The 12,109-nt window shown below is 30.5% G+C and overlaps 1 protein-coding gene across 2 annotated transcripts in view; it reads left to right on the forward strand.

Moving 5' to 3' along the window:
* The first annotated feature begins 415 nt into the window (after nt 1-415).
* The window catches only part of LOC118203535 (uncharacterized), a 104,579-nt gene continuing 92,885 nt past the window's right edge, over nt 416-12,109 (forward strand). For both annotated transcript variants that reach the window (XM_085824375.1, XM_085824379.1), the window contains exon 1: nt 416-1,217. In XM_085824375.1, coding sequence (XP_085680501.1) covers nt 755-1,217 — 463 coding nt within the window. In that variant the 5' untranslated portion in view covers nt 416-754. The remainder of the gene's footprint in view (nt 1,218-12,109) is intronic.

A 12,109-nucleotide genomic window follows, 5' to 3' on the forward strand; every position in this document is an offset into this window, starting at 1 on the left:
GGGCGGACGATTGTCGCGAAGTGTTTATTTGTCGCAAGGTCCGTAGGGCGGACCTTGTTTATGAAACTTTGTTTATGAAACCTTTGTTTATGAAACTTTTATTTATCTCAAGTATATTACTCCATATTATTCAACAAAAATGTTACTGCACTTGTATATAGACTTTTATTATTTAAAAAATGCGCAAATTATGTATACTACAGCTCTTCTTAACTCACCAATCACCATCATGGGATAGGCCACGTGACTCACACTTAAACTGGACGTTTTTTTACAATCCGTTCTAGTTCACTCTCTCGCACCTAGATGGTGCCACCTCTGGTACTTTCTGTCATTTCTTTACATCAAGTATTTTTTACCTTTACTCATATACGCCTTATTTGGATATACACTCCACCACTCTTAAAGCCTTAAATGGATATTTAAAACAGGTCGAGTAATGCACTTTAATTAGTACGGAACTTGAATGTAAATGTTATGACCTGACCTGACCTGAGGGCGGACCTTGTGTGTACAATTCCACTTTTCAAGAATTTTTAACATGTTCTGCGAGCAGAAAGACTTAAGATATTAAAATCAGCGGTCAATCACAATATGCTGTATGCAAAGATGAACTTGCCAGGACTGTCAGTGAGAAAAGACAATAATAAACTGTGGTTGAGTATTTATTATGAGATTCTTAAGAATTATTAAGCTGCATAAAAGTTTTGCAATGCTATTATAACAGTATACTTTATAAGATATACAACAGGTTATGGAGCAAGATTACGATTTGAGTAGAGTTTTCGTTGTAAATACTACTGTTCAGAAAAAGAAGGAAGAGATTTTGCCAACTTGTAATATAACTCGGAACGCTGATACTAATGAAAATCGAAAAGATATGAATGAAGAGGATTCATCATATAGTAATGAGATGATTATTCTTGATAGTTCTCAAGGAAACGAATGTGGTGAGCGCCCCGTCGCATCGGAGAAAAGTACAGCGGGTAGAGAGCCAGATAAGCTAACATGTATATATTGTTTAAAGACATTTTCAACACCAGGAAATAAAAACAGACACGTGCGAAGAGTACATAAGCAGCGGACTGAAAGTGGGAATTATAAATGCATTGAATGCAATATTTGTTTCAGATATATGTTTGGACTTCGGCAGCATTTACAAGAAGTTCATGGTATGAATATGCAAGTAGAGATATTGCGTTTTTCCACGATGCAAGGTATATAATTTTGAATTTAGTATTTTGTTATTGTATGGAATATTAAATGTGGATGAAAATTGTAATTTTGCAATTGTAGGCCAATAAGTATTTTCTGATTATCTGCATCCCAACTGAAAAGTTGCAAACGATTTTTTGGTGGAAAAAAATGGGTACTCTTCTGTTATCAGGATCGGAATAATAAATGTAGACAGACAGTGTTAAACAAGTTTATATGGCATAAAAGAAAAGCAGGTAAAAGTTTACAATTGGGTGCACCTTGTTTTTTTGGCTATTCTTTCTTGACGCCAAAATCAGTACCAGGAAGGCACAATTTAAAGATGGCCGCTACACAAAACCAAAATAAGTCAAAGAAATGCACAAACTGGGTGTCCATATACACAACGATCTATCTTCCCTTTTAAAAATCAGAGAATTGCACAAACTAGGCATTGTTTACTGCCTTAACTTTGTCTATGTACACATCGATCTATTTTCACTTTAAAAAAAAACAGGAGGTTAAAACTATCATGGTAACCAGAAATGGGGTTTCATCGCCAAAACTGAACAAAATTGTCGATAATCAAAGGGGCATCCAGTTCCACACTAGAGCTGAAAAGAAAAGAGGGAAAAAAATCCATAAATTGTATACAAAATGTAGAAATATTCATTCTTCTACTAATATGTTATATAAGTGAACTACTGTAAGTTGAATTACTCTAGACATCCTTCTTTTAGTATAGTCCATTCTTAACAGTTTTTTGGTACCATTAGTTTATATTACCACTGGAAGATATTTTTTCCAATATTCTTTTAAACGGAGTGCCGTATAAGATGATATTAGTAACATCAGCATCTGACCAGCAATAGGAACTATGATACTTTATAATAAATTTTTTACAATGCATCGGAGGATTTCCATCATTAGTAAAAGCTTGATTTGGATAAGTTTGATTCTGATATCCATCTAAATACAGTACAAAGTCTGTAATCCAGACGTCCATTATCCGGACCTCAAAGCCACAAACTTTTTTTGTTGTATGCTTTACACATACGCGTTGAGCCCAAAAAAAACGGAGCAACTTAAATAACTTACATTGAAAGAAATGTTTAATAAAGTAAACAAATAAATATTAAGCTTTTTTTTTTGTACATTTTGATACTCTTTAGATCAGAATTGCTTTTTATTTCATAAATTACGGTTTCATATTTTTAATTGAATAATTTCTGCATGCCATCTTACCAGATTTAAATTGGTGATCTTTAATCCGGAATCTCCGAAGTCCCGACGAGGCCAGATTATGGACTTTGTACTGTAATTTGACAAGAAATTTTGGTTGATCTTTACATTATGGTAACTTGGCGTTTTTTTGGCGACCAACTCTCCTACAACAACCCTCTATTTTTTTTTCCCGCCGCCATTTTGTAAAGACTTCTTTTCTTTTTATCTACTAAACACTTCTTTCAACAATCTACTAGCCGAATTACACTTATGCTAGAAATTTTATCTAACAAAACTGCTTAATCATGACAAATACAGTCAAAAGTCGTTAATCCGGACTCGTCGGGACTTTGGCGATTCCGGATTATAGATCATCAGTTTAAATCTGGTAAGATGGCATGCAGAAATTACAAAATTAAAAGTATGAAACCGTAATTTATGAAATAAAGAACAATTATGATCTAAAGGGTATCAAAATTTACTAAAAGAAAAAGCTTAATATTTATTTGTTTACTTTATTAAACATTTCCTTCAATGCAAGTTGCTTCGTTTCATGTGATAATACTTTCTCTTTAATTCTATTAAACAGACATAATTTCTTGTTTAGTTACAAAGTTCCGCTGTTCAAGTCCTATAATTGCTGTGTTGAGAATACCGACTAATTTGTCAATCGAAATGTTTTCGTTTTCAATAACCTCTAGGTCACTTTCTTCAATATTGGAAGCGAATTATAATGACGAGGAACTTGATTTAAATCGTATCAAAGACGGAGTATATCGAAATGAAATACTACACTTAGTACGGAATTATAAACCAAATAAAATAAAAACATCTGCTCTGAAGATAAGGATAGTGCTGACAGATCAACTTCCAATCCGCAGCGTGAAATTGATAAACAGATTTCGGATTTCAAAACATGCTTTCGCTTTGTAGATACAAATTACATATTAGTAAATATATATCGGAAATTCTATTTGACATAATCTTTCTAATCTATCATAATCTAATAATGACGTTTCTGCCCCCCCCCCCCCCCCGCCCCTCTGCCGCAGAGCAGCGTGAAATTGATAAACAGATTTCGGATTTCAAAACATACTTTCGCTTTGTAGTAAATATATATCGGAAATTCTATTTGACATAATCGAAAGTTCAAGCTTACTTTTATAAAATTGCTCTAACAGTCTGCAAAAAATAATAAGCCGGATCCAATTCGAAGATTAAGGAACAACGCAATCTGCAACATTACCTGAATTAGATAACTTTAGCTTAGCGTATAAACGCGCATGCGCACAAACATATTCGCAGCTGTAAGGGTCTTATGCGCTCTCGTAAACGCCTGTGCGCATGCGTGAACGCGACGCATGCGCAGAAAGTTTGTAGCTTTGAGGTCCGGATTATAGATCATTCCGGATTATGGGTGTCCGAATTAACGACTTTTGATTGTATTCACTGCAAAATTGGGAAAAAGTGCACAATACCATACTCCTTACGCGTTTTTCAAAATAACACATACACATAAACCATGTACACGCCGACTTATTTTTACTTAAAAAAACATCCCAGAATTGCACAAAAATGGTATTGTGCACACTCTTCACTATATCCATGTACACTGCTTTTTTCTCATAAATTAGAAAAATTTCACGAAAATACATGACAATTTTCTCAATCTTTAAACCCGGTAAAAAGAACATATATGAAATTACCTGATCGCGAAAAAGTATTTACCCTTTCCAAATATGAACATTTCAACATATAAAATAAATAAAATATCCAAAAACTTTTACCTCTAAATCATCTATTACATTATACACGTCACCAACGAATTCATACCACAAGCATTACAAATACTTAGTATCAAACATTTAAATTATTTCCATGCACGTTTACTTCAACTTAAACGTGTACCAAATTCCTAAAAACATAAAATTCACAAAATAACTATCATTTCATTAAAATATCACTAAACCATGTACACGTCGATTTATTTTTACTTAAAAAAACATCCCAGAATTGCACAAAAATGGCACTGTGCACACTCTTCACTATATCCATGTACACTGCTTTTTTCTCATAAATTAGAAAAATTTCACGAAAATACATGACAATTTTCTCAATCTTTAAACCCGGTAAAAAGAACATATATGAAATTACCTGATCACGAAAAAGTATTTACCCTTTCCAAATATGAACATTTCAACATATAAAATAAATAAAATATCCAAAAACTTTTACCTCTAAATCATCTATTATATTATAAACGTCACCAACGAATTCATACCGCAACCATTACAAATACTTAGTGTCAGATATTTAAATTATTTCCATGCACGTTTACTTCAACTAAAACGTATACCAAATTCCTACAAACATAAAATTCACAAAATAACTATCATTTCATTAAAATACAATTAGATTCAAAAACACTACTTAAAATATAAATGAGCACATACATTAAATTAATAAAAATTAGCTTACAATCCTAATTACTTTAAATTAATCATTGCTAATAACAATTTTCCCAATAATACCAAATTCCTTTCCACCTTACATTTAGAACAATGCATAAAAATAATATCCTCAAATAATTAAAAATACTAACTTACCTATTCTTCTTTAGAATCTTGATTACGTTTCCGATAAACTTTTCTTCTTTCTGTTTCAGGATCTTTAAAATCATACTTATATTTCACAGCAAGGTACCAGGTAAAATAAATAACTTAATAAAACATCTTTATTTCTACCTTGCACAACCTTAAACAAACATTTATTACTACCCTTTTCAATACCACTAAATACCCATTTCGAATTCACTTTAGTTACGGCCATGGGATCCAAAAATTAACCAACACTGTTTCACACAACACAGAATAAAGCCAAATACAAAATTTCCAGATTTTTTCCCGATTTCCCCCCTTTTCCGATTAAAGAACTGTAATTCGTCCATTAATATCACATGACATATACCATGATCTCTCATTTCCCTCACACAAAATAATGCGTAATCGGAACTGAGTACTGCTCACATTATTACCAAAGTCCCAGGTAGTAACCTTTATCGCCTCCAAAATGTCGCCAAACTACCAGTTACCATATCGTAAAGATCAACCGAAATTTTATCTGACATATGAGGTGAATATTGCTTCAAATACCTGACCAAAATAAATATTTGATATTTTTTATATCTTTAGCTTGCAAAACTTTTTTTTTATTGTTCTAATTAGAGTTTTCATGATAAAGGCAAAAGTAGGTGCATAAATTTCCTTCTTATTACATCACTGACTTTGCAGTGGCATTACCTTGTGCATTATCGTTGAAATGAATTATATTCGTAGCCTTTGATTTCCCTATACGTGTGCATTATGATATACTGATTATGTGCTTTAAATATTTCTTTCGAATATGTGTAGATTTCAACTTCCAGTAAGAAATCTAAAAGTAAGTTCTCAATTTTATCGAATTCAAATCTTGAATGATTATCAAATCCTTTGAATAAGAACAATAACATAATGATTAAAAAAATTAATTATTTGACATTAAAAGTTTTTAAATAAGACAAAATATTTAATATTGCTTAAGGAAAAAATAAATTAAAAAATGCATTTTTTAAAAAAATACACATAAATTAAATGTTAAATTTTAACAAACATGTATATACGTAAAAAGCAAATTTAAAGTTAAAATAATTAAAAAATGTGGAAACATATAAAAGATTTAATTTTTGAACTAATCTACAATATCATTTAAATTCAGATAGCATAAGTAAATCAAGTGCAAAACCAAACCAGGAAAATAAATTCACCAATTCAGCAAATTAAAATTAATCTAAATTTTTTTTTTTAAAAATGCATAAGTGAATGACTGTTGAGCAGGAGGAGACAGACTTATCAAGGGGAAGTTGCCTCCAAACCTAACTCTACAATCATTCAATTCGTGTTTCGTCATTCATGCAGGCAAGGGTAAAAGTCAAAACAGCTGATCTTTAAAATATGATAACTGGTAGTTTGGCGACATTATGGAGGCAATAAAGGTTACTACCTAGGACTTTGGTAATAATGTGAGAAGTACTCAGTTCCGATTACGCATTATTTTGTGTGAGGGAAATGAGAGATCATAAGATATGTCATGTGACATTAATGAACGAATTACAGTTCTTTAATCGGAAAAGGGGGGAAATCTGGAAATTTTGTATTTAGCTTTATTCTGTGTTGTGTGAAACAGTGTTGGTTAATTTTTGGATCCAATGGCCCTAACTAAAGTGAATTCGAAATGGGTATTTAGTGGGATTGAAAGGAGTAGTAATAAGTGTTTTTTTAAGGTTGTACGAGATAGAAGTAAAGATGTTTTATTAAGTTATTTATTTTACCTGGTACCTTGCTGTGAACTATAAGTATGATTTTAAAGATCCTGAAACAGGCGCACATATGCTTGCTTTTTATTTAGCAGAGGAAATAAGAAAAGTTTATCGGTCACGTAATCAAGATTCTGAAGAAGATTAGGTAAGTTAGTATTTTTAATTATTTGAGGATATTATTTTTATGCATTGTTTTAAATGTAAGGAGTAAATAAAGTAATATGGTATTATTGGAAAATTGTTATTAGCAATGATTTAGTTTAAAGTAATTAGGATTGTAAGCTAATTTTTATTAATTTAATGTATGTGCTTATTTATATTTTAAGTAGTGTTTTTGAATTTAATTATATTTTAATTAAATGATAGTTATTTTGTGAATTATATGTTTGTAGGGATTTGGTATACGTTTCAGTGGAAGTAAACGTGCATGAAAATAATTTAAATATTTGACGCTAAGTATTTGTAACCATTTGTAATGTTTGAGGTATGAATTCGTTGGTGACGTTTATAATATAATAGATAATTTAGAGGTAAAAGTTTTTTGATATTTTATTTATTTTATACATGGAAATGTTCATCTTTGGAAAGGGTATATACTTTTTCGCGATCAGGTAATTTCATATATGTTCTTTTTACTGGATTTAAAGATTCACAAAATTTTTATGCATTTTCGTGAAATTTTTCTAATTTATGAGAAAAATGCAGTGTACATGGATATAGTGAAGAGTGTGCGCAATGCCATTTTTGTGCAATTCTGGGATGTTTTTTTAAGTAAAAATAAGTCGACGTGTACATGGTTTAGTGATATTTTAATTAAATGATAGTTATTTTGTGAATTTTATGTTTGTAGGAATTTGGTATACGTTTCAGTTGAAGTAAATGTGCATGGAAATAATTTAAATATTTGACACTAAGTATTTGTAACCATTTGTAATGTTTGCGGTATGAATTCTTTGGTGACGTTTATAATATAATAGATAATTTAGAGGTAAAAGTTTTTGGATATTTTATTTATTTTATACTTGAAAATGTTCATCCTTGGAAAGGGTATATGCTTTTTCGCGGTCAGGTAATTTCATATATGTGCTTTTTACTGAGTTTAAAGATTCACAGAATTTTTTTTTGCATTTTCGTGCAAATTTTTGTAATTTATGAGAAAATAGCAGTGTAGATGGATAAAATTAAGAGTGTGTGCAATGCCATTTTTGTGCAATTCTGGGATTTTTTTTAAGTAAAAATAAGTCGATGTGTAAATGGTTTATGTGTATGTGCTATTCTGAAAAACGTGCAAGGAGTTTGCGATTGTGCACTTTTTCCCAATTTTGCAGTTAATATTTGTCATGATTAAGCAGTTTTGTTACATAAAATTTCTAGCATAAGTGTAATTCTTCTAGTAGATTGTTGGAAAAAGTGTTCAGTAAATAAAAAGAAAAGAAACATGTCTTTACTTCGTGAAGACAAAATGGCGGCGAAAAAAAAAATAGAAGGTTGCTGTAGCAGAGTTGGTCGCCAAATTTTCGCCAAAAAATCGCCAAGTTACCATAATCCAAAGATCAACCGTCAAAACCAAAAGTAAATACATAGTAAAGAAAGTCCAAAAAGAAATACAGTCAAAAATCGTTAATTCGGACACCCATAATCCGGACATCAAAGCTAAAAACTTTCTGCGCATGTGCCGCATTGACACATGCGCATAGGTGTTTACGCGTGCGCGTAAGACCTTTATGTCTGTGCATATGTGTGTGCGCAAGCGCAGAATACGTTTTCGCGTGCGCGTTTAATGTATAACAGACGGCATAAGCTAAAATTATCTAATTATCTATTTCAGTTAATGTTGATGATTGCGTTGTTCCTTAATCTTCAAATTGGATGCCGCTTATTAGTTTTTTGCAGACTGTAAGAGCAATTTTATAAAGGTAAACTTGAACTTTTGATTATCTTAAATAGAGTTTCCGATGCTGGAACTTCCAAAGGATCTACAAAACGAAAGTATGTTTCAATGTCCAACAAACAAAAAGTGGAAAAATTGCTGCAAAAAATGGATAAAGACATGAAGAATGTGACAGAGAGGTTAGTGAAAACGAAAAAATTTCGATTGACAAGTTAGTCGGTATTCTCGGCACAGCAATAACGGGACTTGAACAGCAGAACTTTGTAACTGAACAAGAAATTATGTCTGTTTATAGAATTAAAGATAAAGTATTATCACATAAAACGAAGCAACTTAAACAACTTACATTCAAAGAAATGGATAATAAAGTAAACAAATAAGTATTAAGCTTTTTCTTTTAGTAAATTTTGATACCCTTTAGATCATAAATGTTCTTTATTTCATAAATTACGGTTTCATATTTTTACTTGAATAATTTCTGCATGCCATCTCACCAGATTTAAATTGGTGATCTTTAATCCGGAATCTCCGAAGTCCCGACGAGGCCAGATTATGGACTTTGTACTCTACTTTGACAAGAAATTTTATCTGACATATGAGGTGAATATTGCTTCAAATACCTGACCAAAATAAATATTTGATATTTTTTATATCTTTAGCTTGCAAAACTTTTTTTTAATTTCTAATTAGAGTTTTCATGATAAAGGCAAAAGTAAGTGCATAAATTTCATTCTTATTACATCACTGACTTTGCAGTGGCATTACCTTGTGCATTATCGTTGAAATGAATTATATTCATAGCCTTTGATTTCCCTATACGTGTGCATTATGATATACTGATTATGTGCTTTAAATATTTCTTTCGAATATGTGTAGTTTTCAACTTCCAGTAAGAAATCTAAAAGTAAGTTCTCAATTTTATCGAATTCAAATCTTGAATGATTATCAAATCCTTTGAATAAGAACAATAACGTAATGATTAAAAAAATTAATTATTTGACATTAAAAGTTTTTAAATAAGACAAAATATGTAATATTGCTTAAGGAAAAAATAAATTAAAAAATGCATTTTTTAAAAAAATACACATACATTAAATGTTAAATTTTAACAAACATGTATATACATAAAAAGCAAATTTAAAGTTAAAATAATTAAAAAATGTGGAAACATATAAAAGATTTAATTTTTGAACTAATCTACAATATCATTTAAATTCAGATAGCATAAGTAAATCAAGTGCAAAACCAAACCAGGAAAATAAATTCACCAATTTAGCAAATTAAAATTAATCTAATTTTTTTTTTTAAAAAAATGCATAAGTGAATGACTGTTGAGCAGGCAGGAGACAGACTTATCAAGGGGAAGTTGCCTCCAAACCTAACTCTACAATCATTCAATTCGTGTTTCGTCATTCATGCAGGCAAGGGTAAAAGTCAAAACAGCTGATCTTTAAAATATGATAACTGGTAGTTTGGCGACATTATGGAGGCAATGAAGGTTACTACCTAGGACTTTGGTAATAATGTGAGAAGTACTCAGTTCTGATTACGCATTATTTTGTGTGAGGGAAATGAGAGATCATGAGATATGTCATGTGACATTAATGAACGAATTACAGTTCTTTAATCGGAAAAGGGGGGAAATCTGGAAATTTTGTATTTAGCTTTATTCTGTGTTGTGTGAAACAGTGTTGGTTAATTTTTGGATCCAATGGCCCTAACTAAAGTGAATTCGAAATGGGTATTTAGTGGGATTGAAAGGAGTAGTAATAAGTGTTTTTTTAAGGTTGTACGAGATAGAAGTAAAGATGTTTTATTAAGTTATTTATTTTACCTGGTACCTTGCTGTGAACTATAAGTATGATTTTAAAGATCCTGAAACAGGCGCACATATGCTTGCTTTTTATTTAGCGGAGGAAATAAGAAAAGTTTATCGGTCACGTAATCAAGATTCTGAAGAAGATTAGGTAAGTTAGTATTTTTAATTATTTGAGGATATTATTTTTATGCATTGTTTTAAATGTAAGGAGTAAATAAAGTAATATGGTATTATTGGAAAATTGTTATTAGCAATGATTTAGTTTAAAGTAATTAGGATTGTAAGCTAATTTTTATTAATTTAATGTATGTGCTTATTTATATTTTAAGTAGTGTTTTTGAATTTAATTATATTTTAATTAAATGATAGTTATTTTGTGAATTATATGTTTGTAGGGATTTGGTATACGTTTCAGTGGAAGTAAACGTGCATGAAAATAATTTAAATATTTGACGCTAAGTATTTGTAACCATTTGTAATGTTTGAGGTATGAATTCGTTGGTGACGTTTATAATATAATAGATAATTTAGAGGTAAAAGTTTTTTGATATTTTATTTATTTTATACATGGAAATGTTCATCTTTGGAAAGGGTATATACTTTTTCGCGATCAGGTAATTTCATATATGTTCTTTTTACTGGATTTAAAGATTCACAAAATTTTTATGCATTTTCGTGAAATTTTTCTAATTTATGAGAAAAATGCAGTGTACATGGATATAGTGAAGAGTGTGCGCAATGCCATTTTTGTGCAATTCTGGGATGTTTTTTTAAGTAAAAATAAGTCGACGTGTACATGGTTTAGTGATATTTTAATTAAATGATAGTTATTTTGTGAATTTTATGTTTGTAGGAATTTGGTATACGTTTCAGTTGAAGTAAATGTGCATGGAAATAATTTAAATATTTGACACTAAGTATTTGTAACCATTTGTAATGTTTGCGGTATGAATTCTTTGGTGACGTTTATAATATAATAGATAATTTAGAGGTAAAAGTTTTTGGATATTTTATTTATTTTATACTTGAAAATGTTCATCCTTGGAAAGGGTATATACTCTTTCGCGGTCAGGTAATTTCATATATGTGCTTTTTACCGAGTTTAAAGATTCACAGAATTTTTTTTTGCATTTTCGTGCAAATTTTTGTAATTTATGAGAAAATAGCAGTGTAGATGGATAAAATTAAGAGTGTGTGCAATGCCATTTTTGTGCAATTCTGGGATTTTTTTTAAGTAAAAATAAGTCGATGTGTAAATGGTTTATGTGTATGTGCTATTCTGAAAAACGTGCAAGGAGTTTGCGATTGTGCACTTTTTCCCAATTTTGCAGTTAATATTTGTCATGATTAAGCAGTTTTGTTACATAAAATTTCTAGCATAAGTGTAATTCGGCTAGTAGATTGTTGGAAAAAGTGTTCAGTAAATAAAAAGAAAAGAAACATGTCTTTACTTCGTGAAGACAAAATGGCGGCGAAAAAAAAATAGAGGATTGCTGTAGCAGAGTTGGTCGCCAAATTTTCGCCAAAAAATCGCCAATTTACCATAATCCAAAGATCAACCGTCAAAACCAAAAGTAAATACATAGTAAAGAAAGTCCAAAAAGAAATACAGTCAAAAATCGTTAAT

Source organism: Stegodyphus dumicola, chromosome 1 (genome assembly GCF_044657685.1).
Source record: "Stegodyphus dumicola isolate Sdum_Otavi_A_Nest chromosome 1, ASM4465768v1".
NCBI classification, from domain to species: Eukaryota; Metazoa; Arthropoda; class Arachnida; order Araneae; family Eresidae; genus Stegodyphus; species Stegodyphus dumicola.